At 40.1% G+C, this 27424-nt stretch overlaps 1 protein-coding gene across 3 annotated transcripts; it reads left to right on the plus strand.

Annotated features, from left to right (window-relative positions):
- The first annotated feature begins 12447 nt into the window (after positions 1-12447).
- On the plus strand, positions 12448-26207 carry LOC139965803 (sialate:O-sulfotransferase 2-like). Of its 3 annotated transcripts, none has more exons than XM_071968517.1 (5): positions 12448-12593; positions 15377-16265; positions 17514-17684; positions 22581-22778; positions 23875-26190. In XM_071968517.1, exons 2-5 carry the CDS (start codon positions 15905-15907, stop codon positions 24216-24218), a joined length of 1074 nt encoding a protein of 357 aa, XP_071824618.1. In that variant the 5' UTR covers positions 12448-12593; positions 15377-15904; the 3' UTR covers positions 24219-26190. The 3 variants fall into 3 exon arrangements, with proteins under 3 accessions (XP_071824618.1, XP_071824619.1, XP_071824617.1); XM_071968516.1 differs by having other exon boundaries at positions 12474-12697; XM_071968518.1 differs by lacking the exon at positions 22581-22778 and having other exon boundaries at positions 12454-12697; positions 23875-26207.
- The last annotated feature ends 1217 nt before the right edge of the window (positions 26208-27424 follow it).

Genomic DNA, 27424 nt, shown 5'->3' on the forward strand with positions numbered 1-27424 from the left:
CACAGATGCAATTTGGTGCAATATAGCACACTTCAACACCCACTCCATTTTGTAAACTTAATTTTGTATTTTCACCTGGCCTTAGATGCAATTTGGTGCTCCAAATGAGATTTTTTTTCTCATTTGGAAAAGAAAAAGGGGTTTTCTGACTTGCGGAGCGGGGGGGGGGGGCGGAATGATACTTCCGCCCCTCCACATTTTTCACTGGGGGGCTGGCGCCCCCCAGCCCCCCGGTTCCTACGCCCTTGCATTGAATACCAAAGTGATCAAGTTTTTGAGATATGCTGGTTGATTCCGCCAAAGAAGTGGGTATTCTTATTTAATGTTCACGTATAATTTCTTATAAGTTCTACCATGTCTTTAGGGTTTATGTTTTGCGGGCCTAACAGTAAGCAGTGTATAGGCTACGTACTGATTCATTTGAGTATACTCGACAACTTTGTCTACCCGGCCGTATTTATGGGGTTGGGCAGGTGTTTAGTTTGACTGTTCCGTCCGGGGGTCGTGCGTGTGTGTTTGTGTATTGTTTTTTTGTCAATATTCTTTGGTTTGGCGAGCCCTATGAAGGTAAGATTAGTCATTTTTTTCTGGATGTAGAGTTGGCTGGAATTGTGTGTAGCTAGGCTTAGTGTATAAGCAGGGGGTTGTACACGTGACCGGACAAATACCCCCCAGACAAATACCCCCCGGACGATTACCCCCCCCCCCAGACAATAACCCCCCGGACGATTACCACCCGGACAAATACCCCCCGGACAAATACCATCCCGGACAACTACCCCCCCAGGACAACTACCACCCGGACAGATACCCCCCGGACAATTACCCCCGAGGACAAAACCCCCGAGGACAAGTACCCACCCGGACAAATACCCCCGGATAAATACCCCCGGACGAATATACCCCTGGACATATGCCGTTAACTATAGGAGACGGATGCAGCGATGGATACGCCCGTCTTTTTCGAGTTTAGTTTCCCGCGGGCCTCAGCATATACCCTGGTCCCTCGGGCAACTCCGAGAGCATATTTACAATTGGGTCAGGGTGACGGTTAAACTGGCACCACTAGGGTCGTCGTGTGTCCTGGCCCGTATAACCTCCTCCCGACTTTTAAAAAAGATTCGAGCTTTCATATATAAGCCCCCAAAACTCATGGATAGGGTTTGACAATGGACCGAGGCCCGGGGTTGGGTTGGGAATTGCTCACTGCTGGTAGTAACTATTAATGTACTATTTGTTATAGTGACACTATTCTGTATTATTAATCTCCGAACAATTCCGGCTTATTGCGACTTACCATTTTCAAGTTTTCTTCTGAGTAATTTTACTTGATGATTTGTTATGTTATGTTAGTTTTTGTATAGCGCTTTATATGGCACGGCCATCTCATAGCACTTTGAATCCCTGGTCATCAGGCTGGCTGCTGAGAATCCAGCGCACACACCTTACTTACCTCACAGGTACCCATTTATACACCTGCATGGAGAGGGGCAGTCGAGAAAAAATGCCTTGCCCAAGGACACAACATAAACGGATTATATATAAAACAAAAGCATTAGCCATTCGGCCTCCATGCTCCTCTTGTATTGCTTATTCTAAGCTATTTTTCCTGTGAGTGCACGCCATTTTAGGATGGGAGGAGCAGAAGGGAGGGGTGGGGCAAGCACAACCACGGTCCACCCCTCTAGTTTGGTGTGCATGATCATCATCCATACCCCCATGCATTGTTTCATGGACCGCTGGGCTATCATAGTCAAATTCGGTTACGGTGTAGCCCGTTTTACCAGCAGAATTGTCTGTAAGGTTTCATAATATATAGTATGTACGATTGTATGAAACATAAGTAAAGAAAGAGGCTTGAGACCACGACGTCACTACCATTTGAAAAAAACCTATTCTCTGGTCATTCTGTTTGCAAAAAGAATGATGATAATCTAAGAAATCTATAATTTTCCCTAGTTATAATAATTCTACATTCCAACTATAAACAGATTAGTGATTGCTACATTGCCCACAAATTGCCAACCATAACCCAAAGAATAATAGGTTTGCCTTGTAATAATTTTTACAAAGGCCGGTAGCGTCTGGCGCTTACCCGGGATTTTTCATGGGGTGTCCCATCACCTTTAAGATATTTTCTACTGTGCGAAAGTGTGCTTAGATGCCAAATGGTGTAATTTGTTGCCCTTCTAAGGCAAGACTATACTAAAATCATTGGCGCCTTCAGGAGTTCCGGGTAAATTTGGGGGATTTGGGGCATCCAAATTCATGGTGATGTCACATATACACAATCAGCATTGAGCGTGTGTTTTTATTTTGAGGTATCAAAAAACTACACCTCAAGGTCCCAACCCCTACAAAAATGTCTCCTAAGATCTTCGCTTCTTCACGCCTCCATTTTGTGTGTTTGTGACGCTGGCCCCACAGGTTCAATTCCCATCTCGAGTATGGCTGTCAAAAGATGTAATGTTAGTTTTTTTTTTTTCAATTTCCGGTGCAGTCCAATAGCTGTACTGCAGTTGTTGTTCATTCCATTGTAGTGGTAAGCAATTGATTCGGTTCAACTGTGTTCATTACTTTGGTTCGACAAGGCTCTCCTGCAGTGGCGATGGACAGGTTGCTACCTACTCTCTCAGCATTCCGGAAAGTGGCTAAAGGCTGAGAATTGACTCACCTCTGTCGGATTGGGACATTAAATGACGACCCCGGGAACAGGATCAGATTGTAATAGTTACAAACCTGGTATGTGCAAATTCGGTATACACACAAAATTACTTGCGCGACGACGCTCCATGGAACTGCTACTCTGAGTAGCAGTTCCCTGGACGCACCAATAGAAGAAAAAAAAATTGAGGCATGTGCAATAAATCTTCCTAGGTAATATGTTATGTTATTAACAATGTTATATTTTTAATCTTAGTTGCTACAAAATACCGATACTGTATCAGCTTATAGGCAGGGACGTACCTAGGACTGTTAGGACTAGGATTGGGGTTGTAGGGTAAAAAAAAAATCGACTAGGGTTAGTCTTTAAAGCCCATAAATTACGACTGCGGCACAAACTCGATTGCGCACGAAACGCAAAGTTTTTTTTTCAGCCGTATTATCGTGTCCAATCTTAGGGTCATATGACGTCATGTTGAAATACAAACAGAAGGTAGTCTAAACAAACAAAGTTAGAGACATCGGTTGTCATAAATGAAAAGAGTTGAAGTAAAAATGATTAAATAAGACTTACAACTTGTAATACATGCATGACATCATATAGATTCTTACTTTCTATTTCAATCTTTAACTCTCAATTAAACTAAATATTCACAGAAGCACGGAGTGCCACTGTTCGACAATTATTCGCTGTTGTTGGACCGAAAAGAGACTGGGGATAGGAGAACTTTGTCATGTGTACTTCTTTTGATATCACTGGCATGTGACGTGATTCTCAAATGAGATCTAAGTCTACATACATTCTACATAAAATACGCGTTCTTCGCATTATGTGCAAAATGCGCTTTTCCCTTATACCCCTCCACACGACCGTCACCATTTCCCCATTTCCACTCAGCTTTGTAAATCAGACACGCACGCATGATTTCGCCATGGAGGTCGAATTCACGATACTGATCTGTATCCTGTGATTAGATTTGAAACGTCCTTAGATGCAATCTGGTGCATATTTTAAGTCAAATTTGATTTGCCGACGGATCTGGAAGTGGTGACTGAAATGGGGGAGGGGTCTAAGGGGAGGGGGTCTACCCCTCCCCTTTGGAAATTTTTAGTTTTGAAACGTCCTTAGATGCAATCTGGTGCATATTTTAAGTCAAATTTGGCACGGAAGAAGCTCGCGTTCTCCTTTTCTCTATTCAGCTTTCCTTCTTTCTTCCCCTTCCGCTCTCTTCACCTTTTCTCCTTTTGCCGACAGACCCAAAATTTGCCGACAGCGACCAAATTATTTGGGGGGTGTGACACCCCCCACACCCCCCGCTCGCTACGCCCCTGCCGGCTGCAAGTCGGATGCTCTAACCACGTGACCATGCAGTCGGTCTGAGAGAAAGAGAAAGGGGAAGGGGGGGGGGTACAACTAAACGACAAATGTAAAGAGGTTGTCGGAACTGTAGCGAAATTTTATCATCAATTCTAAAAACATTTGTACTTCATCACAGTTTGTTTACAATTGTCAGTTGATTTTACTAGACAACCTTCAATTGCCTTTCACCATCAACAGACCAGCAATTCCTTTTGAAATCATCTCTTTTGTTCACTGCTGGTCAGCCTATTTAACATTGTGACTCAACAGAATAAATCAGGCAAGCTCACCTGTTGTTGAAATATCTTCACTACCGTACCCTAGTAGATGTTTTTGTATCATGGCAAGAACTGGCCAATCAAGAGACAGTCTGGAAAAAACACATGACTCAATTGTGGATACATAGCATGTGCAGCCATTTTAGTAGAAGGACTTCACCCTGGAAGCAAGAATTTTCTGCTAGACACATGCAACTGTATATTACAACTCATCTGCACTACGTTATGTTTTATCAGCTGCAATAACTACCAAGAGGAATTCTCATATAGATTTAATCCATTGGATACAATTGGATGATGATGATGATGATGATGACGACGACGACGACGACGACGACGACGACGACGACGACGATGACGATGATGATGAGCAGTGGCGGTAGCAGTAGTATTATTGTTATTAACTATGATACTTTTAAATATGGTGTAAGAAATCGGCCTGACATTTCGACTGTAGAAAACAGTCGAAACGTCACGCCGACTTCATACATCTTATTCTTCAACCTTGGTGATTTTGTGGATAAGCAGTTTTTATCAGCTACGTTATTTTACGTTTAAATTTGGTTATAATTATATAGAAGACGTGGAACATGCGGTCAATTTCTAATTACTACATGCATTTTGGATTGTCAGATGCTTTAACGTTTCATATCAGAATAATAATCTGATATATCAGAATAATAATCTGATATATCAGAATAATAATCTGATATACCAGATTAAGAAAATTTTCTTTCATGGCCCTAATGGGCTTTCGTACTACGGAGTTCACCAGCTAAAGATCCGCTTGGTTAACGGGCTCGTGTGTGGGGGGGGGGGGGGCTGGGGCGTATTCTGGTTTAGTTCGGGTAGTAACCTGCGTGAGGTATCTGTGCCGGTGTATTTGTGCGGGTAGAGTTTTCCCGGAGGTAATTGTTGGGGGTGGGGTTAATTGTCCTCGGGGGTATTTGTCCTCGTGGGTGTATGTCCGGGGTAGTTGTCCGGGGGTAGTTGTCTGGGGGGTACTTATCCTCGGGGGTATTTGTCCTCGGTGGTGTATGTCCGGGGGGTATTTGTCCGGGGGGTTAATTGTCCTCGTAGGTATTCGTCCTCGGGGGTTTTTGTCCGGGGGGTGATTGTCCGGGGGGTACTTGTCCCGGGGGTATGAGTCCGGGGGTATATGTCCGGGGGGTATTTGTCCGGGGGGTATTTGTCCGGCAACCGTTGTACAACTCCCTAGTACAAGCTCGATGATACATTTACGGCTTGGCAAGTTTGCAAAATGATGGCGCTCTTCTTAAATGATTTTCTTGATTATTTCTCTTTTTTTTCTTTGAATACAGATTGAAAAAATATACTTATACAAAAGCGGAATTTGCCAGTGAGACTATTTCTTTGCTCCGTGCGCCAGTCATAATTACAGCGCTGATATACACAGGGTAGCCAGTGACAGATCGAGGATTACGGAGGGGACGTGCGTCTCACCCTACCCCTTACACCGACGACTCCATTTTTGACGTTTCCATTTTTCCTCTCTCACTAATGTATCTATACTATATATAATATATCATAACGCGTGTGTGTGTATGGACGCCTAAAACAATTGTAAAATTGTGCTATGGAACCAACTGTGGCTGGTCTTGAATTCGACCGAGTCGTCGGGGAACATGACGCATTTCGGGAAAGGGGCGACCGCCCCCCCTCTCCCCTGAGCAAATTTTCTTAATGATATCGCTAGTAATATGCAACTTACAAAGCCTGGGAAGTGCCATTTCCAGCGATCTGGGAGGTATTTTCGGCCAAAATTTTCTTGTAGCAAAGAGCAGATATCACATCATATCAGTGAGCATGAAAATGCATGTTACAGGATGAACAGCCTCAAAACTGTCTATGTGTGTAATCAAAGGCGTAGGAGCCCAATTGGATTTGGGGGCTGTAACGACTTGCTCGAAAAATATAACTAAATTTTTTCGCGCTTTGCGCGTGTTCAATATCATATAAGCAAGCATCGGTCATTACATCGCATGGCATCGTGTACCGTACGGTCCGTGAAAGTTGCGCAGTATACCGCCGGATGCTAATGTAAACAACGAAATATCTTATGTATAGTTGGAGAAAAAGCATACAGGTCCAATTATGTCAAAACTCTCTTTTACAGTAGTAATGGCGAATTAGTCGGCCAAGCTTAGAACTTTATTTTGATTACCAAGGAGATAATTTTTAAACTATTCATTTCCCTAAGCTACATCATTGCTATTTATTTTTCTTTCAGTAGGTGCCCGAAAAATTCTCAGCATATTGCACGAATTTTCAGGGGAAAAAAATTGGTTGGGGGGGGGGGGGGGCTGCAGCCCCCGCCTCCTACGCCTTTGTGTGTAGTGTTCGGTTTCGAAATATCTGATATCGGAAATATATGGTATTTTTCATTTCCTTCAACGAAGTTTTATAATAGAGGTTTTAATATTTGTACACCAATAAATTAACTGTGTCTGAATTTTCGAAAATTTCCTGACCAACATTCTTCATCATACTTCTCTCTACTCGTGCAATTTTGACTTGTCTGTTAGGGGTTGAAGGAGGTTTTTCTATATTGGTTGTCCATAGATGAAATTTTGTGCAACATTATGGGTATGTTTTGAAGTGATTTTATTCACGAGAAATGTAAATTTTCAAATTCTGAACAAATAATGGGCTTAACACCTTGAAAAGTGAGGCTTTTGGATATTGTGGGCCGCGACGTAGAATCACCTACAAAAGCAATGATCCACAGGACATGCAATGAGGTCGAACATGATGTGTGACTGGTGACAATCTTCAAAAAGGTTATGGATGGAAAAAACTATTGGGAAATACTTGGTTTCTCAGGCAAAAGTGTACATCTGCATGGTTGGTCATTTTCAAGCCCGACAAGTGCGATTTCCGGTGATCTGGGGGTATCAAAACCAGAAATTTTCTTGTACGCTCCGCGCCAGCCGATGGTGGCGCTCCGCTTAGATAGTAATTCGCGCCCCTGGGTTAGAAAATCCTGGATACGCCCCTGAATTAAACACTAGTGTGAAGTCAGTAAATACAGCTGCGGTCAATACCCACAGCACAGTGTACAATTTGTACATGTCCATAGACAAACGATGCAGCGATTGACATCTCTTAAGTGCAGCTAAAGATAACAAGGTATCACGTTTCATTACTGTCTGCATTTTGTAGCGACACTGAACAAAATGTCACTTGCAAGCAACGGATGGCCGCCCTTGGTTTGGGGGCTTGCCATAGGGGCGAGTCTTCAATGCCTTGGAAGTGATTACAAGCGCGGGGCCTGCAAATTAGTAACACTCTTAATCGGTCTTGACATATCAAATATCTGAAAATATTTAACAATTGTCACCGAGACGACGCTCAATGAAGCTGAACAAGGTGGTTGTATGTTTTAGCCCATTTATTCACACGCGTGGTTTGAACAAGAGCACGGTGAAAACTAGAAAGTAAAGATATCAAAACATCAAGATACAAAAATTGGTAAAATAAACACATGAATTGAACAAATCAATAATAACATAATAATAACATAATAATGCATTATATTTCTTCTTATAAAACAATACACAAAAGGAAGAAGTATAACAAATAACATTTGGTAACATGAAACAAGACATAGAGAAAGATTGGCGACAATTACACTCTTGATAATTAACTTACAATCGTTACCGGGCAAAACCAACAGCACGACAATCTGCGGTGTACAGGGATTAACGGCGGCTTTCTGGGGTTAACGGCGGCTTTCTGGGGTTAACGGCGGCTTTCTGGGGTTAACGGCGGCTTTCTGGAGAATGTACAGAACACCAACAAAGTAATAACCTCTGGCGATATATTCTACTCCAGATACTCTTACAAATAAGCAAACAACAAATACACAGTAAAAAGGCAATAATAAATAACAGGCACGAGCATGCAGCAACATCACATTAAAGGCAAATATCTATAATGCATATTAAAAGAGATATACAATTACAATATCAAGCCCCTTAATACTTATATAAAACAATTAGAATACTTACATACTAAGGAACAGTGCTACAGGAACACATGCGACGCCTCTCTGAGCCAGGAGAGGAATGAGGCATGTGCACTTCAAAATACGCAAGCATACATCGATTACGTAATTGTGCATCGATTACATAAGTATGCAAATCAAGGTGGATATGAAAGACAACTAGAAAATGGGCAGCAGGCGCGGCGGAACGTAAACATTATTGGGGGGGGGGGGGCTAATGTGTGGCTCTGGAGACTATTTAAGCGGAGCGCCACCATCGGTTGGCGCGGAGCGTACAAGAAAATTTTGGGTTTTTTCAAACCCCCAGATGGCCGGATACGGCACTTCCCGAGTGTTTTATGCTGCGAATACCTAGCCCTTAAAGACCAACTATGGAGACTTTTCGATGAACATAAAATCCCACCATTTTTCATGTATGTAATCCTTAACTGACTCCAATTACATTGCTGTAATTAACTTTACCAATTTCGGACGTTAAATAAGTGAAAAATGGGACGAAAAGTCAGCTTCTATTTCAGACACTCCTGAAACATTCCTAAGACATCAGGTGACCATGTGACGTCAACGTTTGTATACCTCACTCACAACTATACTTTTAGTGTGTAAAGTCGTATACTTGAGCTGCCAAAAACATCAACGATATTACTCCTTTTTCCTCAAAATGTCACAATTCTGTGTTGTTGGAGGTTGCAGTTATACCTCATCCAACAAAAGCATCAGCTTTTTGAGATTTCCGAGTAAAAGAACCGACGTAAAACGCCGCAGACTTTGGATCAATTTTTTGAGATCCACGCGGAAAGATTTTTCAGCACCCGGAGTATCTTATGCCCATGAGTCCACATGCATGACCCTGCTTCTGTGTATGCTGCAAATGTCTACATTCTGTGAAAATTATATACTGTCGATAGCTGTGTCGGACCATGGTCGGACATAGCTAATGTGAAATTGACCGTAAACACGCCCTGGACGTCCTTACATGTAACATTATATCACGCAATTGACAGTAATATATTTACTGTAAGAGATGACCGTATATATATACCGTGCCAAGGGTATAGCATTGTTAGTACATGTACGGTAGTTACAACTCTCGCCGGCGTTGGCTCACAGCATGTGTAAATAGCCATGTTAGGATTTATCTATTTCATTTGTTGTATTCCAGTATCGTGAGTTCGTGATACATGTGTAATATTGTCCGTTCTGTTTATTCCGACATCTGCATGGTCCAAGGAGTTGAATAAAAATGGTAGTATGTAGCGATCGGACGTTTTATTTCGTTAGTGACTGTCTTGTGATTGTGGGATGTTAGTACTGGTCAAGGCCTGTTTCAACTAGACCTAACTCTATGGAATTACACAGACTCACGGTAGTTTTTCGCCCAGGATTGAACAAGAAACGTGGATTAGGATATTCACTGCTAAATTTGTTTATTGACAGGATACTTTTTCTGTGTTTGTATACTTTTGGATATTAAAACGAGTAAGTACTATGTAAGTATATTGTACCGTACGGACCTATTGACGCTACGCTATGTAAAAGATGCCTCCATTTGAGTGGAAATTTTGCTAATAAAATAAGCAATTTAACTAAAATTTCTGCTTATAATTGTCTTAAAACTTGTTGTTAACCTTCATGTGTTCTTGTTTTAAGCTAACAGCTTTTCAAACGCTCGAAATTGGAAGTCAAAAACAGTACAATTGTTCGCTATCTGTGTACAAACAGTGCCTATATCAGCGTTTGATTTTCGCGGTATACAAACTTTGACGTCACACGGTGACCAGAGGCTCCTTTGGGTCAATCTCTGTTTTCAGACATTCCAGAGGTTCATGTCACGTGACTACCCAAAATGTCCATTTTCGTGGTCGTTTTTGATGGGTTATAGTAGGTTTTCGAAGATTATTTTTTACACCTGTTGATTATGGGTATGTAAACTCCTAAATTAATGGAAAATCTCAAAAAAAAAAATTGCCTCCATATTTGGTCTTTAAATATGGGTCTCAAGCCTGCAATTTCTCAGATTGCACGTAAAAGTCTCTAAAAACATTGTAATTTGTATATTCGATGGTGTTTGAAGAGAGTAGCTATTACTCGTAGTGTACTCGCAAAGACGTTTTTGAGTGTAGTAAGGGCAGTGGCGGAGCTAGGGGTATTAGTCAGGGGGGGGGGGGAAGAATGGTCTGTAGGGGCGCTTTCGACACTATCTAAGCGGAGCGCCACCACTGACAGGTTGGCGCGGAGCGTACAGAAAATTTCTGAGTAAAGATACTCCCTAGATTGCAGGAAATGACCCTTTCCGGGCCTTGCTAATTTGCAGATAAACGGAGAATAAATAGGTGTCGTCGCCATTTTGTCGGAAAATTACACCAACAGAATATGACAAATGTAAATAGGTATATAAGAGCGCAATAAAATAGTCAATATTCGCGAATAAGTAAAAAATAGTGAAAAGCTGAAAAGGGCGCCAGCAGTCCATTTGAGTCCGTCAAGGGGGGGGGGGCCATCCGCCCCCTGGCTGTATATACGAACGCTCCGCCACTAAGTAAGGGGATGTTGGAGAACTGGCTCAAATAAGGCAAGTCATTGGCCTAAGACGAAGTTGTGTTACGCTTACCGGTACTCACACTCACTGCTTCCACTTTTCACGGGGCGTGAAGACGCGGTTGGGGTGACAATGTGGAATATAGCCAGGGGACGGGCCGAAGGTCCCCCAGCAATTACTAAAATTATTACACCTATATAGTATACGTGTGCATCGGACAGATCGACAAGTATGCATTGAAAAATGGGCAGATGCACGTTTCGGAGCCTTGGTAAATATTGGGGGGCTTATCATGCATTTGCCCCCTCAACTTTTTCATTGGGGGCTCAGCCCCCCCCCAAGCCCCCCCGGTTCCGCCGCCACTGATGGGCAGTATTGACCTCTGCCCGACCTCGACCAAGCGGAAATTTCCATTTGGTCACGCTAAGCAAATAGCACACATCGGCAACGATGACAACAATAGACCTTTATAATTATCTCCCATTATTAGGAAAGGCGTCTGTGGTAACAAAAGTAACGTGACTCGTTTCAAATGGTTTTAAAACTATACGCATCGGTGCTTCTTGGTATGACCAGGGAGCTGCGGAAGCAGGACACTTCGCCCAACAACCATTTCGCCCAACTGCCATTTCGCCCAACCTTACCATCTCGCCCAACCAGCCTGGTCATTTCGCCCAACCAGCCTGGTCATTTCGCCCAACCAGCCTGGTCATTTCGCCCAACCAGCCTGGTCATTTCGCCCAACCAGTCTGGTCATTTCGCCCAACCTTGATTAAATATGATATTACAAAAGTAAACGTTAGGGAATTGTTAACGTTACGGGATACGAACAGAGTATTAAGAAACTTGAAGTCGTGGTTAAATTGATTACATAAGTATGTGATTACATATGTGGTTACATTGATAAAGTGGTTACATTGATTAAATATAGTAATTCAATAAAACGGACGGGTTTTATATATTTTTCTCAATTTAATAAGGAAACGTTCGGGAATTGTTAGTCAGTAGGATGGATCAGTGTTTTAGGGGTTAGGTTTGATAGGTTTCCATGAAGACCGATTCCCCTGTGTTTGTATAATAATATAACTTTCATTGTATGCGTAAACGCCTACAGTAGTGTAATCCTCCCATTATACCCGAAATAACTGCTCAGACTCCGATCGATATCGAGCGGACCTCACTTTTTTATTTACCTATTACGAAGTAACCTAACCCAAAATAAATCAAATTGAACTAGTGGAAGAGAAAAAGTAATATTATTCTGACTGAATATTAGTAAAAATAAGGTTGGGCGAAATGACTATGATGGTTGGGCGAAATGACCATGCTGGTTGGGCGAAATGACTATGATGGTTGGGCGAAATGACCATGCTGGTTGGGCGAAATGACCAGGCTGGTTGGGCGAAATGACCAGGCTGGTTGGGCGAAATGGCAGTTGGGCGAAATGATTGTTGGGCGAAGTGACTAGAAAGCGGAGCTGCTACTCTAACCATGGAGCTATAATCTGTTTATAGCCCCATGCTCTAACAAGCTCCTTGGTATGACAAGTGTTCACAAGGAAGCTTTCTTAAACTTACAAGGTTGATTCACTACCGTGCAGAAGGAGTATGAATAGACATATATACCAGTCACCGCCTGAGTCGAAATATGTGTGTTTGTGTCTTAAACGAAACGGAATATACTGCTCTATTACTTGGGTAGCATAAAGGCGTATTTGTGAAAAAGGTCAGTATGTCAAACAGTGAAAGAAAGCGTGTTGCCTTGTCATCAGACTTATAATACTAGTAGGCTACATTAGCATGAATACGACGAGTACAAGGCTCATAACCGTAAGTACGAGTAGGAATACTACATTTTACACTAATTGCTTTACTAGATTCCAAACTTTCCAGAGTACACTATTTACGAGGCCAAAACGCTGAGGACGAGAACAGGTTTATTATGCCAGAATACGGGCACAAGTGCGAACACACAATATTGTACAAGTCTGCTTTTAACCACTGTCGGTTCTTCAAACTATAGGGCATATCTTTGGGTTAATTAATTAATTAATTAATTTTAATTACTGAACGGCAATTCACCTCATATTCCTCTCTTCACAACAAGCCCTAAAACTCTTTTATAATCAAACATCACTTTTCTTGTATTTCCACTAATGTAATTTATGTTATCATATGTAAACGTTGTAATTTATTTACATAGGTGAAACCGAGCGAAGACTGGCAGATCGTATTACCGAACACTTACGCTCCATCAAATCAAAGTTTCCTGGTTACCCTGTTGCCTCTCACTTCAATTCCCCCTCCCCCTGTAAGATCACTGACTTTGAAGTTACGTGTGCTCTGTCCCCCAGAGGCACTGATATCGATCGTCTTAAATCCGAAAATAGACTTATTTTCGGCTTGGCACCTTATCCCCTTATGGTTTAAACTCTAAATTCGATTTGTTGTAAGTCCTTTTACCCTGCTACTTTTCGCTTCTTTCATGTGTGTGCATTGGACCATTTTATCTTCTTCGTTCGCTGTTTACAGTTTTAGTAGTCTTTTTGCCCACTTTCTTAAAGGGTTTATACCCGAAACGTCGTGTTTCTTTTCTTTATCATTAGCACTAGCAAACTTTACTATTTTCCCACTATATATATATATATATATATATATATATATATATATATATATATGTATGTATATTTATATATATATATATATATATATATATATATATATATATATATATATATATATATATATATATATATATGTATAACAAGGAAGGATCATGACTGCAAGAAGAGTGCTCTATGCTATAAAAGCAGAGCCTAAACATATAAGTAAATGCCTTGGTAAGTACAGCTGTTACTCGGAGTTTCACGCCCTTAGGGTGGCCCCTCTAAGCAAAGGTACAGTACCCACAGTAAGTCCTTCCGCCATGAGCGTTACGAGAAAGAAACAGAGCTTTCCAAACATATGGGACCTGAAGCGTAAGGGTGCCCCCTTCGTTATTGAGTGGAGCGTACTTAAGCATTCCAATACTCGCATGCGTAGATCCGGTCAATGTAACCTCTGTATTGATGAGAAGCTTTGTATCCTCCTGTCCAAAAACCCGCATTTACTCAATAAAAGATCTGAATTCATCTCCAAGTGTCGCCACAATAGGCTCAAACCAATGAACCGTGCACGTAAGAAATAGGGTTCGTGTTCCCCATAGAATATATCCGCGCAGCGAGTATTTGTTCAGTTGTCTGACGATCGCCACCCTAAGGGCGTGAAACTCCGAGTAACAGCTGTACTTACCAAGGCATTTACTTAAATATATATATATATATATATATATATATATATATATAATAAAAAATTGAAAACACCACAGACTTTAACTTATACATCTATTTACCAAAATTGATACAAAAAGAACGACATGTTTCGAAAGTAGCGACTTTCATCATCAGGTTACAGACGCAAAATGAACAAGTAATAGCAGACAAATGTACACTAGCAATAACACACAAGGAAAAGTAGATTATTAGTAGTTATTACTCCTAAAAGTATCTGTATAATTCTGCTCATTCAACTTGTATTATATTTTTCTTCTTTTACCAGGGAATCTTCTACTCTGTTAAGCCAATTCAGGCTTTATGGAAGACTTCCTTCCACATTGTTACTCTTTTTTGTCTTTTTGATCAAACCAATAAATAAACAAAATGACGTTCGAAAAACCTCTTTTTGCAATTGCCAGTATATATATCTGAACGCTCTGACACCGAGTTTCATGCTGAAGAATAAAGCAACTTGAGAACATTATCAGAACAATTGTTCAGTAGACAAACACTTCAAGTCACTCAATTCCTTTAACGCATATATACTCTGGACCAGAGTTCATAGGTTACGTAATCTGTACTCGGCTAATACCATGCATTATGGTCGTCTGTAAATCAATAACGGCGACAAACTGAACATTATTAAAAAGAATTCATTGTTAGCATCAATTTATTGAAAAGAAGGATGAACCAAGAAGTATTTCGAATAATATCAATACTTTCTTCAGGATAAACGGAAACCATCTTACTCTTTCTATTTTCACACATTGTGGGACTGGTTGTAGCAAGTTGTGTGTCGCAACTAATAATTTCAACGATTTCTTGGGTATGTTGGTCCCAGCTTGAACAATATCCTCCATGATACCGGTTACAATGTTTGTCACGGAGCGTAATTCTATGTCTGAGCATCTATCCAGTCTCAACCATATAAGCAACTGCAGGATTATGAATAATCATTAATGATTATTATTCATAATAATTGCCTTAATTAAGGCATCCGTGTGGTAGTATTCTTAGGCACGTCATTTCCTGGTTTGGGCTAGTTGCGCTTATCTTTCCTATTGTTATACATACACTTTTCAAACTTGTGTACAGAAAATGAATATAAAGAAAATTGAAAGAAAACTTTATCGAAGCCTCACATGCAGGGAAATGAAGAATGATATCACCTTTTGTTTCCACTTTACTTTTACAGGCTGGATTAACAATCAACACTAACGATCACCAAGGAAGTGTAATTCTGAGACGAATATGAACTGAGTGACGCAGGATTAATGTTTTAAGTGGTAGAATTGACGACGAAATTATTGTGAAATATCAGGCTACTGGAACGGCGCGTTGATTTCGAGTGGAGTCTGTGATAAATCACGTGACTTTCAATGATGACGTCACTCTTTCGTTTCGCATGTTCAATTCTGTTCTTCTGCCTGATCGACTTTGGTTAAAATTTGTAAAATGTTGGGAAACTTATTGGATATCTACAGGCTTAGAAGCGCTAAATTTTTTTAAAATGTTGGGAAACTTATTGGATATCTACAGGCTTAGAAGCGCTAAATTGACGTTGTCAGGGTTTGGACTCCGTACGAATTTCCCATTTCAGCTTACTATATCATTGGGTATTTTATGTAATTTGTTGGTTAGGTTGTAATACCTTAATTGAGCGTTCGAAAGGATTTATCATAGTCTTCACTTTGATCAAGTTGTTAAACGATACCACAATACAATGGTTAAGGATAACCTAGCTGGTTGTAAATCCGCATATGTCTTGCTGATATATGCCGCCATTGCGGTGGTTTATGCCTCATTGCAATTACAGACATCTACACCTGTCTTCAGACCTCCAAACTTTGCCAACAAGTTGCAACCACGGCCAATGCGTGATTCTTTAGATTACGGTGAAAGACTCGCCGAAACAAAGAATCAATCTCTTCCAATAAACGCGACCTCTGTATCTTCGCTAACTTCAGCAATGAGGCAATACACTGGTACCGCCGCAGAAAAGAGAACGGGAAACATCAAAATCAAAACCCCGGACGAAACTGAGATAGTTGCACAACCTACCAGAGAGTCTCTTAATGATACTGGTAAGTCGAGGAATATAGATATATATAGATATGTATATATATATATATATATATATATATATATATATATATGTATGTATATATATATATATATATATATATATATATATATATATATATATAATTAGATCAGTTAAAATCAATATGAAAAAGCGTCTGGACCACAATTATATAGAATAGAATGGATCCCTTAATTATTCGTTTGGTATGAAAATTGATATGATATTGTTGTTGTTAGGACAATTGCAATCTTAATGATATTGAGTAGTGTTGGACAGGTTTAGTAAACTTGCCGGAAATTGGGGACCAAACGACATGGGCATTGGTATATGGTACAACCCCGGTTCGAGCGAGCGTGGGGGGGGGGGGGGGGTGTGGTGGGGTTAGGGGTAGTGGAAGATGTGACTTTGAATTTGAAGGAGCAAACTACAAGGTATAAATAACTAAAACCTTCAAAACTTACCGCAACAATATATCTTGTCTGAGTATTTGAATGTTCAACAACCATTAATAAGGAATATTTTAATTTAATTTTCCAACCAAGGGAGACTTTTTAATAATATATGGGTACTTTACAATCACAAAAATTTAAAAGTTGGGTAGATCTTATTGCCAAAAGAGGGAAAATCTAAAAATGTATTCAACAGGGACACTTTTCAGATTTTTCACAGAACTGCATGAGCTCCCCGATTGCACCGCCTTAATCCAAACGCGAAAATCTGCTTTGAGATCATTTAAGTTTAACAGACTCAAACTGAGGTATTATATTATCCCCATATGAAAACAAAAGTCAATTTCATGTTTGAGTCATTTAACATTCGAAATTTAGTGACTGTCCTGTCATATTGCATATAACTGTAACCAACTATGTCAATCTAATCCTATGTTGTTGATACATCAATGAGAAACAATTCATCAAACTACAAAACTTTTTTTTTCGCGTTTTGATTGCCAATATAGAGCAAATTTTGGGGTTAAAATTGATTAAAATGTTTCGTGGGCTTACCGAGGGCGTATCTTGAAGGACTGGCTGGGATAATTCGGGGGGGGGGGGGGGGTTAGGCGCTGCAGCCCGGGACGGAGCTCGATTAGGGAGACCGGGATTAAATGGGAAAAATAATTGTCTTTGCTCATTCATGATTTACAAAGGATAGAGGAAGAGGATAAAACTGGTATACGGTGACTTGGCTGTCAAAAGTGTGTGATTGTACAAATTTGACTCGTTGACGACTTTTGTTGTTGTTACAGAAATGTCGTCTTTGTGCGATAAAATTAGGTTTATGCCGGAAGGTGGACTGCCAGTGGTAGCTTTGGCCAGTCTTCCAGGCTCTGGAAACACGTGGTTGAGGTATCTAATTGAACGAGTAACAGGGATATACACCGGAAGTATTTATAATGACACGAGTCTTTATCGTGGAGGTAAGTTGAAATCAGCTTCTGGGGGAGGGTGGGTGGACGGGAGCTTGAGGGGACTCTATAGCAGACAGACTATTTAAAAGAAATCCTACTGTACAGTACACATAATGTAACATGAATATGTGGTACAGCCTAATCAGTTGGCTTTCTGCAATATCGTTTCAAAAATTGCAATCTGTAGCACCATCTCCTGCAGTGCTTCTATAGGCATCCTTCATTTTACCAAACCTTTTTCAAATGGGGGAGGGGACACCTCTCCCCTTCAAAGTTTTATTTTTTTCATTCGGAGGGATGAGCAGATGAGAATAAAACATTAATAACTACTCATCTCATAGCATAATGTGTGAGTTCATTTTATGAGATACACGAGTCATTATGAGCCTAGTTTAAGGCTACCGCCTACACGAGTCAGTCACTAAACCTTGGCGAGGGGGGGGGGGTTCCCCCAAGGTTTGTCCCTGTCCCCAATGATTGACGCCCCTGTTTAGGGGTGATATACCAAGAACATTTAGTTGGTTGTTAGCAATTATAGCTCAGTAACTGAAGGAAGGTTTAAAGAAGATTTAAAACGTCTTTAAGGTTCATAATCATTAGTTTAAAGTGTTTCATAACGATTACCACAAGCATGTTTTATCTTTGTGTTGTGACCCCTCTGGCGTAACGATCTCTACTATATTTCCCATTTCATCTCATCTGTCCTCTTCGTGCCTTGTGGCACATAAGGCCATCACGCTCTGTTTCCACTTGTCCCTGTCTCGTGCACTTTCCCTTGCCTCATTCCAAGTCTTCCACCCGCCTTGCTTTCTTTCTCTTTCCACTGTCCTCCTCCACGTTGTTTTTGGTCTGCCAACTTTCCGCTTTCCTTCTGGCCGCCATGTCAGGGCAATCATACAATAGGGATCACTTGGTTTCCTTAAAACATGACCAATCCAATTCCATCTTCTTCTTTTGACTTCTTGACTTATTCTTGCAGTTTGGGTGTATTCATTGAGCTCATCCATTGAAATGATATTGGGCCAGAATATTTGTAGTGCCTTCTTCAAACACTGGTATTGGAAGGAATCCAGTCTATTTTCATCACTTTTGTTCATTTTCTACGTAATTCGGCGCAACCATAAAGAAGTACTGGTCTTACCAAAGTTTTGTATAGCTTGAGTTTGGTTTTTCTTCCGTACTGTTTGGATCTCCATATCTTGTCCAATTTAGTAAATGCAACTCTTGCCTTGTTTATTCTGCTATTCATTTCCCTCTCTCCACCTCCTTCTTTGCTTACTATTGCACCTAAGTATGCAAATTCATTCACATCATCTATGTCATACTCTTCTATTTTAACTGCATCCCTCTTCTTGTTATTCATTCTCATGATCTTTGTCTTCTTTTTGTTTACTTTAAGTCCAACTCTACTCGCGAGACCAGTTATACTGTTTGTTTTCTTTTGCATTTGAGAATGGCTGGAAGATAGGAGCGCGACGTCATCTGCAAAGTCTAGATCTTCAAGCTTAGACGTCATCTGCCACCTGATCCATGTGTTGTTGTCTTTGGTAGTCTCTCTCATCATCCAGTCAATCACAAGAAGAAAGAGAAATCCGGACATTACGCATCCTTGCTTTACCCCCGTCTTTACTTGGAACCACTCTGTTACTTCGCCGTCATCTAACACTGCACACACACTGTCTGAATACATTATTTTGACTATGTTGATGATTTTCCCTGGTATGTCGTATTGTCTCATGATCTCCCACAAACTGTCCCGGTGAATCGAATCAAAAGCCTTTTCATAGTCGATGAAATTTTGATAATGAAGATTGCGAAATATCCAATTGACATCCAGCACAGCCATTCATTAAGTTATTACTGGCTTTAATGGTAAGGGCTTCGATTATTTTAAGCTTTTCACATCTGGCTGGTCCGTCTGTGCGCTCCGAATACAGTTTGTTCGCTGGTGCGTTTCAGCTCAGGGGAATTGGTTTTTAAATTTTTTTAAAGTTTTTACTTTTATACACGGAGTCGGTAGTTGCACCTCATTCCTTGATAAAGCCTTAACCCGGCGAAATATTGGAACATACAACTTTGTATACTTTTTCTTACTGTGCTTGTTGAAGTTTCATTTTCTACATTTCATCATATACACCAAGCATGTCAACATCCGCTCTTTCATATTATAGACTAGCGAAGAAACTAACTCGCATTCGAAGCAATATATGCTTTCTCCGTGAATGTAAACGTAAATGTGTAGTACCTAACGGCCTTAGGGCCAAAAACGTACTTCTCAACACCATCAATTCACCTCGTGCTGTAGCCCCCACCAGAAAACATAGCCTCCAATGGCTACAACTCGCACTTGATACGGAATATCATCGTTTATCATGTATCAAAACGAACGTCTTCCCTTAACCATTATGTGAAGATAAAATAATATCAACTTTCAAAGACTCACTACGGGACATTAAACAGAAGAAACTGCAACTATTACTAAACGCCAACATAAACGAAACAACTATAGCTTCCACCGCCCAAAGGATTTGAGAACCTGTCATCGTACCCACTCGACTCAAACCTGGTCAACGTACTCAACAAGGGACCATCATATGTCAACGCTGATCCCAAGTTTCTACCGCGAGCCTGTATAACAGCTAGAGCCAGCTTACAATTAGCAGTTGATCAATTGAAGAAAGAAAATGCCCCGGAACACGCAATCAACGAGCTTAAAGGTGGAATCACACGTATAATCAATCAATGTGAAAATTCTGGTACTGCTATACTCAACGCCAAACGTCACAAGTATCGTCGGCCTCTTAATAACATAACCATTGTATCATCCGACAAAACCAAACGTCTAGTTGCCATCGACAACGATAATTACACCAATATGGTTGCTAAAAGTACCATTGAAACGGGCAATTATACGGAGAAGAAAAGGCTGAACCTCCCCAAGACAGAACAAATTAAGTTTAACAAAAACAAAATCATTGATAAATACCAAATAATCGATCCAGATCTCTGGAAAAAACTGAAAAGTAACATATGCTGTGAACCCATGCCATGCGCTGTGTACGGTTTACCCAAGGACCACAAAGAAGGTCATCTGAAGTGTCGCCCTATTCACCCGGCAACAGACACACCTGCTACCAAACTGTCTAAAAGTTTAGCGTATTCCCTCACCCAACTGCTAGGCAAAGTCCCAGCCCATCTTCGAAACTGCGACGATTTCCTTCGGTTCCTCGACAACATCAAGGGACAAAATATACACGGGTTCTGCAGCCTCGACGTTAGCAACCTCTATGGATCTATCCCTTTGGATGACATGGACAACAAAACACCCAGTATGTATAAGGTTGCCAGACAATTCTTTAGCAACCACAAAGCAGAGTGTGATTTGTCCAGTCTACGAGATGACGACTTTGAATCGCTCGTTAGACTATGCTTAACAAGTGACGTCGTTCTCATCGACAACAAGCCCTACACACAAAATAATGGTTTAGCCATGGGAAACAACTTAGCCCCCAGTTTAGCCATCATCTACATGAATCAGCTAGACATCCAGCTTCGTCACCAATTTGGAAATAATGTCATGCTAAAACGCTACATCGACGACATTTTCCTTGTTTGGACATCGGCGGATATTAACAGCGATAACATCCTATCCGTCGCTAATAGCCTCAACACGGCTCTTAGTTTTACCATAGAAATGCCTGTGGATGACCGATTGCCCTTCCTGGAAACATTTGTAACGCTCAACCGTACAAACAACTCATTCACAACACAACTATATACCAAACCTATACACAGTGGTTGCATTTTGCACTGGGACAGCCATGGTCCCACCTCTGCCAAACGAGCCATCTTGACGGGAGAAACAAGAAGAGCCATATCCAGGTCCACAGACAAACCCTCAACTAAACTATCTCTTAAATAAGTAAAAACTAACTTCATAAGAAACGGATATCCTAAAAAATTCGTGAACTCAACCATGAAACACACAATAATCACCCCTACTAGACCATCTGAAGATCAAAGAATTTACCTAAAAGTACCATTTGTGAACGAGAACATAAAACGGCAGACCCTGGCAACAATCAGCAGATCGGGCATTACAAATCTGAGAACACACTTCATGACAGGTAATCCATCAGCGAGTTTGTTTTTGGCGCCACGTGACAAACAGGGTTGCCCACCCAACTGTGACACCTGCAAAATCGCTGTAAAGAAGAATATCTGTTTAGCCAAAAACTGTGTCTACAAGATTAAATGCAATCTTTGCTCGTCTACATACATCGGCGAAACGGGATGCACCATTGGAACGAGAATAAAAGAACATCTACGTATGACTAAACAGACCATATACACACATTTACAAACTCACAATATAAATCCAAAATCTGGAGAAAATATCAATTGGCAAATCCTACATCACAACCTACCCAATACCAGTGAAAGAAAAATAATCGAAGCCCTTACCATTAAAGCCAGTAATAACTTAATGAATGGCTGTGCTGGACGTCAATTGGATATTTAAGCTTTTCACATCTTGCTGGTCCGTCTGTGCGCTCCGAATACAGTTTGTTCGCTGGTGCGTTTAAGCTCAGGGGAATTGGTTTTTAAAGTTTTTTAAAGTTTTTACTTATATACACGGAGTCGGTAGTTGCACCTCATTCTTGATAAAGCCTTAGCCGGGTGAAATATTGGAACATACAACTTTGTATACTTTTTCTTACTGTGCTTGTTGAAGTTTCATTTTCTACATTTCATATATATATATATATATATATATATATATATATATATATATATATACATATATATATATATATATATATATATATATATATATATATATATATATGTATATATATATATATATATATATATATTTCCCATTTCTTCCCGATATTTACGAAGGCTTCAAAGGGGAACTGAAGGATCCTTATACAGGACAAACTGTCGTTGTAAAAATGCATGAAATTCAGCAGCCATTGAAAATTGAGAAGGTGATTTTCCTTACCAGAGATCTTTACGGAGCAATGATGGCGGACTTCAATCGAAGGAAAGGAAAAGGACACACCAAAGTTGTCAACGAATCTGTTTACCATACAAAAGGTTACTCAACTTTACCTTGAAGGAATGTTGTCTTCTTTGAATTCCCGTTTCGAGGGGAGGGGGTCATACTGACTATATATAAACCCACTCCCGAATGATTTAGCTGGGGCTATTTAAAATTATATATAGCAGCCAACCCCCCCTCCCACCCCAACCCCAAGTCCTTTGTTTCGAACTAACAAAGTACTATTGGTAGACCCTAAACAAAACACACTTTTAGTTGGAGAGAATGTCTCTTTATTCAAACAAATGTATATACTAAGCTGCTTCCTATACCCAATATCATGTGAAGTCTTAAAATCATTGTTGTGATATTTATTTATTTCTATTTCTAAGTTTCTTACCTCATTAATGCCCAACTTCATCCCAATTCATAAAATTGTTTCAAACCGCGTCTGCAACAACTCCATTTGGCCTAGTATTCAGAATGCGACACAAAGCCCAATTGGTGGCGGTGGGGGGGGGCAGGGGGGGGAACTCTAGCTAGTTTAACACGTTCAAAGTGTGGCTTGTAACTTTGTCAAGGGCAACTTGGGTTGAAGGTTGTTAACGTGAAATGAACACAAAGACAGAGTGTACAGGTTGAGTTATTACGATTTCTAAACAAAGAGAGAGAGAGAGAGACGTAAAAGCTTATAGGTTTATACTGAGGTCTTGACGTCATCATCTTAAAGGAGCATTTCAGTGATTTATTATATGTTGAATGAAAACCAGAATAGCCGTAGACGCATAATTAACACCCAAAATTGTTGATCTATCAAAGTGGCTGGAAGACAAGTATATGTTTTTCAGAAACTCAGTCTGGCCCGCAACGAATCAGTAGCCACAAACGTTAGGTCTTTTGTTATCTCAAGTTAGATGTTAATATGCACTAATATAGTAGTAGCCTCATTGCGTACAAAAAAAAACAACTCAAATGATATCACATAATATAGCTTTTATTTTTTTTATTTTAAACTTCATACAGTATTTTTGCTTATTTTGCAATTTAAATAAGCCTTCACGAAGTGAAATGTAAATTCATTCGTGTGATATATATACGTACATGAAATATTTGATAAAACTCATGATTCTGTATATACTTTCTGCTTCACAGCTTGGCCAGACTGCGTGAAAAGTATGTCACGCGGTTGGCTAGCCCTCGTCGACCAGATTACAGATAAATTCACCAATGAAACTGTTTTAGTAGTTCGTTACCAAGATTTGAAGACTGATCTTCCAAACCAACTTAGAAGAATCGTTGAGTTTCTTGGGCTTCCGTTAGATGAAAAGAGATTAAATTGCACAATACAGAGAACAGAGGGGAACTTCCATCGACCTAAGCACGCTCTATCATTCGATCCTTTCCGAAAACCGTTGAAAGTTATGGTAGAGAACGCGATAAAAGAGGCCCAGATCAAATTTAAGACACATAATTTACCACTAGTTCGAATGAATTAAGATTTAAGATCCGTAACATATGAACTATATATAGTGCTATATATATATATATATATATAGCGTGCCTTCAATGAGGCCCCTATATAAACTATTTAACCAATCTATTGAACAAAATTGCTACTGGATTATCGTTAGAAATGATTTTTTAAAGACACACACACACAAACTCTTTCACACGACGAATAGTGCTCGTGTCAGTGGGGTGGGATTTGTATTTGGACTTAATTTGAACTATTGCATTGTCTCGGACTCGGAGTTCTCTTGACAGTCTTGTTAAGACCGTAGTATGTACAGCCTAGTGTATACCTTTCTCTTTCAAAAAGCTATCTACCTGTATCTATTTGATGTACTGCCCAGAGAACGCCCGCGGCAACGCTTTCGATTGAAACTAGGTTTGTATCGAACAGATCCTCGGGCATGTAAAATAGAGTGGACAAGCACATTCGTGGTAGCCTGAAACGGACTCTGAGGCATGTGCAGTTTGCACAGGAGAAAAAAAGTATTGCAAACGACTTGGCCAAGACTTTCCTTGACACGAACTAAAGTCATATTCAGAGTCCACCAACATTTTGAGTTCTCTGCAAGACCAGACAGACATATGATTTCAACAAAGTACGCCTATGCATTTCTTTATAAAAACTCTATTGTTTTAAAACTAAGATAAGTTTTCTCGCTACTATTATTTACATTATATATATATATATATAAATATATATATATATATATATATATATATATATATATATATATATATACGCAATTCGCAATTCTTATTTTATCAAACCCTCTTACACGTTTATTTCTTTTTACGCACCCACTCCTTTTTTTTGCGTGTATTTCTTCGGCCTAACATTAGTAGATTTCTACTTAAACTTAATATTTAATTAAAATAGTGATTAATTCTTTACTGATCACTTTTTTATTCAAATGTAAATTGTAATTTTTAGTGATGTTTTCAACCAAAGCACACAGAATGAACCAATTCCGTCTCTGTAATGTTATTGATATATGTTGGAGCCTAACGTATTAGGTTAGTCTTCGATCTTAGTTACCTTGACCGTAGCATTGTATGCAGACAATGGTCCAAGTAATAGGCCTGAATGTCCAGAGTATTCTCGAAGGTAAGATATTTACTCGTGAATACACACTTTTTAAGCAAACGTCACCTAAGAAGGAACATGGTCAAGCAAACCAAATATCCAAACTATACTGATCCACTCTGAACCTCAGTACCTTTGCATGCATCGAGACTGTGACTGCGTGATCATAGTCAGAGGTGTCTCACAATTCGCTTAGAAAGGGAACAGATACTACACATGATCTTAGCCGAAAGGCTATCCATACATTTGTACTCTGATAAATACTTTCAGCATGAAGATTCACAATTGCAGTCTAGCTTCTTGCTCCATACCATTTCAAATTCCCAACTTATGACATTGTAGCAAGTAGGGCGCCTTAAGTAATTACGTAATATATGTTTATTCACATCTTAATTGCATAATGTACAACTTCACCATGCACACTGAGGAGAAAACGCAGTCTACACCGAGGCACATCCAACGCCAGACTTGCTTTACAATGCACTACAAGTTTGTCAAGGGCAAATAAAATTGGTTAATGAACGTCACCTCATTGTGGTTTGATGTTCTTAAAATGAATTAAGAATATATTTTGGATGAGTTATTATAATTTATAACGGAATGGATTAACATAAAGGCCAGTACTGGAGCCGACTTCATCCACACGTGAGTCGTAAGAGAACATTCTAGGGATTTAACATATTTTAAAAATGATGATTATCTTGCAAACAAAATAGCTATAGAAACAATACTCGACCGCGAAAATGTCCTTTTTCCTTGGACTTTGACATATCAAGACTAAAATCTACCTAAGTTCCCCCTTTAATCTACCTGGCTGTATGAACAATGAAAGAATTCAATTGCAAATCAGCGAAGGGTATAGAATATCATCATCATCGTCATCGTAATCGTCGTCGTCGTCGTCGTCGTCGTCGTCAACGTTGTCATCATTTAATCGTCATTGTCATCATTTAATCGTCATTGTCATCATCAATAGTTCAACCTAAAATTAACAAAAAAGTCAAAAGTCAGTGAAAAATATTAGCAAAATTCCGTTCCAAGAAAAAGTTGTCAATGGCACGTTGAGTAAAAAAATGTTTAAAAATGTTTATAACCCTAAGTTGGCTTAACTATAGCTTGCAGCTAAATTTGTGGTCCGGTAATTGAGTTAGAAACCCTGGTGAACAGTTTGTGATTTGTTGTAACTTGACTTTAGTTTATATACTTGTTTATACAAAAATCATGTCTCCTCTCAAACTTTTATGTGCTATAAGCGTGGTAGTTTAACCATGGCAACCATGCATTCTGAATGTATGGGGTATCCTTTATACCAGGTGTTAATTTAGTTGCTCTTCGTTGTATAGCCTCAATCTCATCTATTTCTTTCATATATAGAGGAGACCATGTTGGTTCTCCATACTCAACAATGGGTCTCACCTTTACCTTGTTTAGTAGCAGCTGTAACGTTTGACCATCAAGGTACCTCAAAGTATTACGAGTGACGCCTAGGGTGCTTTGAGTACTGTTTTCGCGGTGTAATCTCTGAAACTCATGTCTTTGGCAACTGTGACGCCCAGATCCGTTACCAGGGGCGGATCCAGGGGGGCCGGGGGGGCCGGGGGGCCCGGGCCCCCCTTTTTAAAAATCCTGATTTTGTTTTTACCGCGTTCGAGGGAAAGGGCCCCATGCGTGATCAGTGGCGTAGCTACGGGGGGCCTGGGGGTCCGAGGCCCCCCATGAAATAGGCTGGCCCCCACTGGCCCCCACTGGGAATGGGGTAAAAACAAATGTTGTAAAAATATAAAAATAAGTGCGATTAACTTATATTTTTTGTTCAATAATTTGGGAAATAGAGTTACACAATTATCTCGTCTGCATCTGGCAGAATAAGAAAATACAATATCTGTAGTAATCATGAGAATGGTCACACAGCATGGCATGGCAATGGTCGATGCGACGATTGCGACCATATACCACGAACCTTGTTGTGCTGCGCGATATCGATATCTGCTGAAAATATGTTCAGTGCTTCCACCTAGCGCAACAATCTATCAAAAGATTGGCTCCATTTGTACTGAGGCGAGGTATCAGGTTTTCATATATTGACTCGAGTCAAATGAATATATG

The sequence above is a fragment of the Apostichopus japonicus genome, chromosome 3 (genome assembly GCF_037975245.1).
Source record: "Apostichopus japonicus isolate 1M-3 chromosome 3, ASM3797524v1, whole genome shotgun sequence".
NCBI lineage: Eukaryota > Metazoa > Echinodermata > Holothuroidea > Aspidochirotida > Stichopodidae > Apostichopus > Apostichopus japonicus.

Coding starts and splice junctions, on each gene's coding strand:
- LOC139965803 (XM_071968517.1), top strand. CDS start 15,905: ATGGTTAAGGATAACCTAGCTGGTTGTAAATCCGCATATGTCTTGCTG. Junction 16,266..17,513: donor AGAGTCTCTTAATGATACTG/GTAAGTCGAGGA, acceptor TTGTTGTTACAG/AAATGTCGTCTTTGTGCGAT. Junction 17,685..22,580: donor CACGAGTCTTTATCGTGGAG/GTAAGTTGAAAT, acceptor ATATTTACGAAG/GCTTCAAAGGGGAACTGAAG.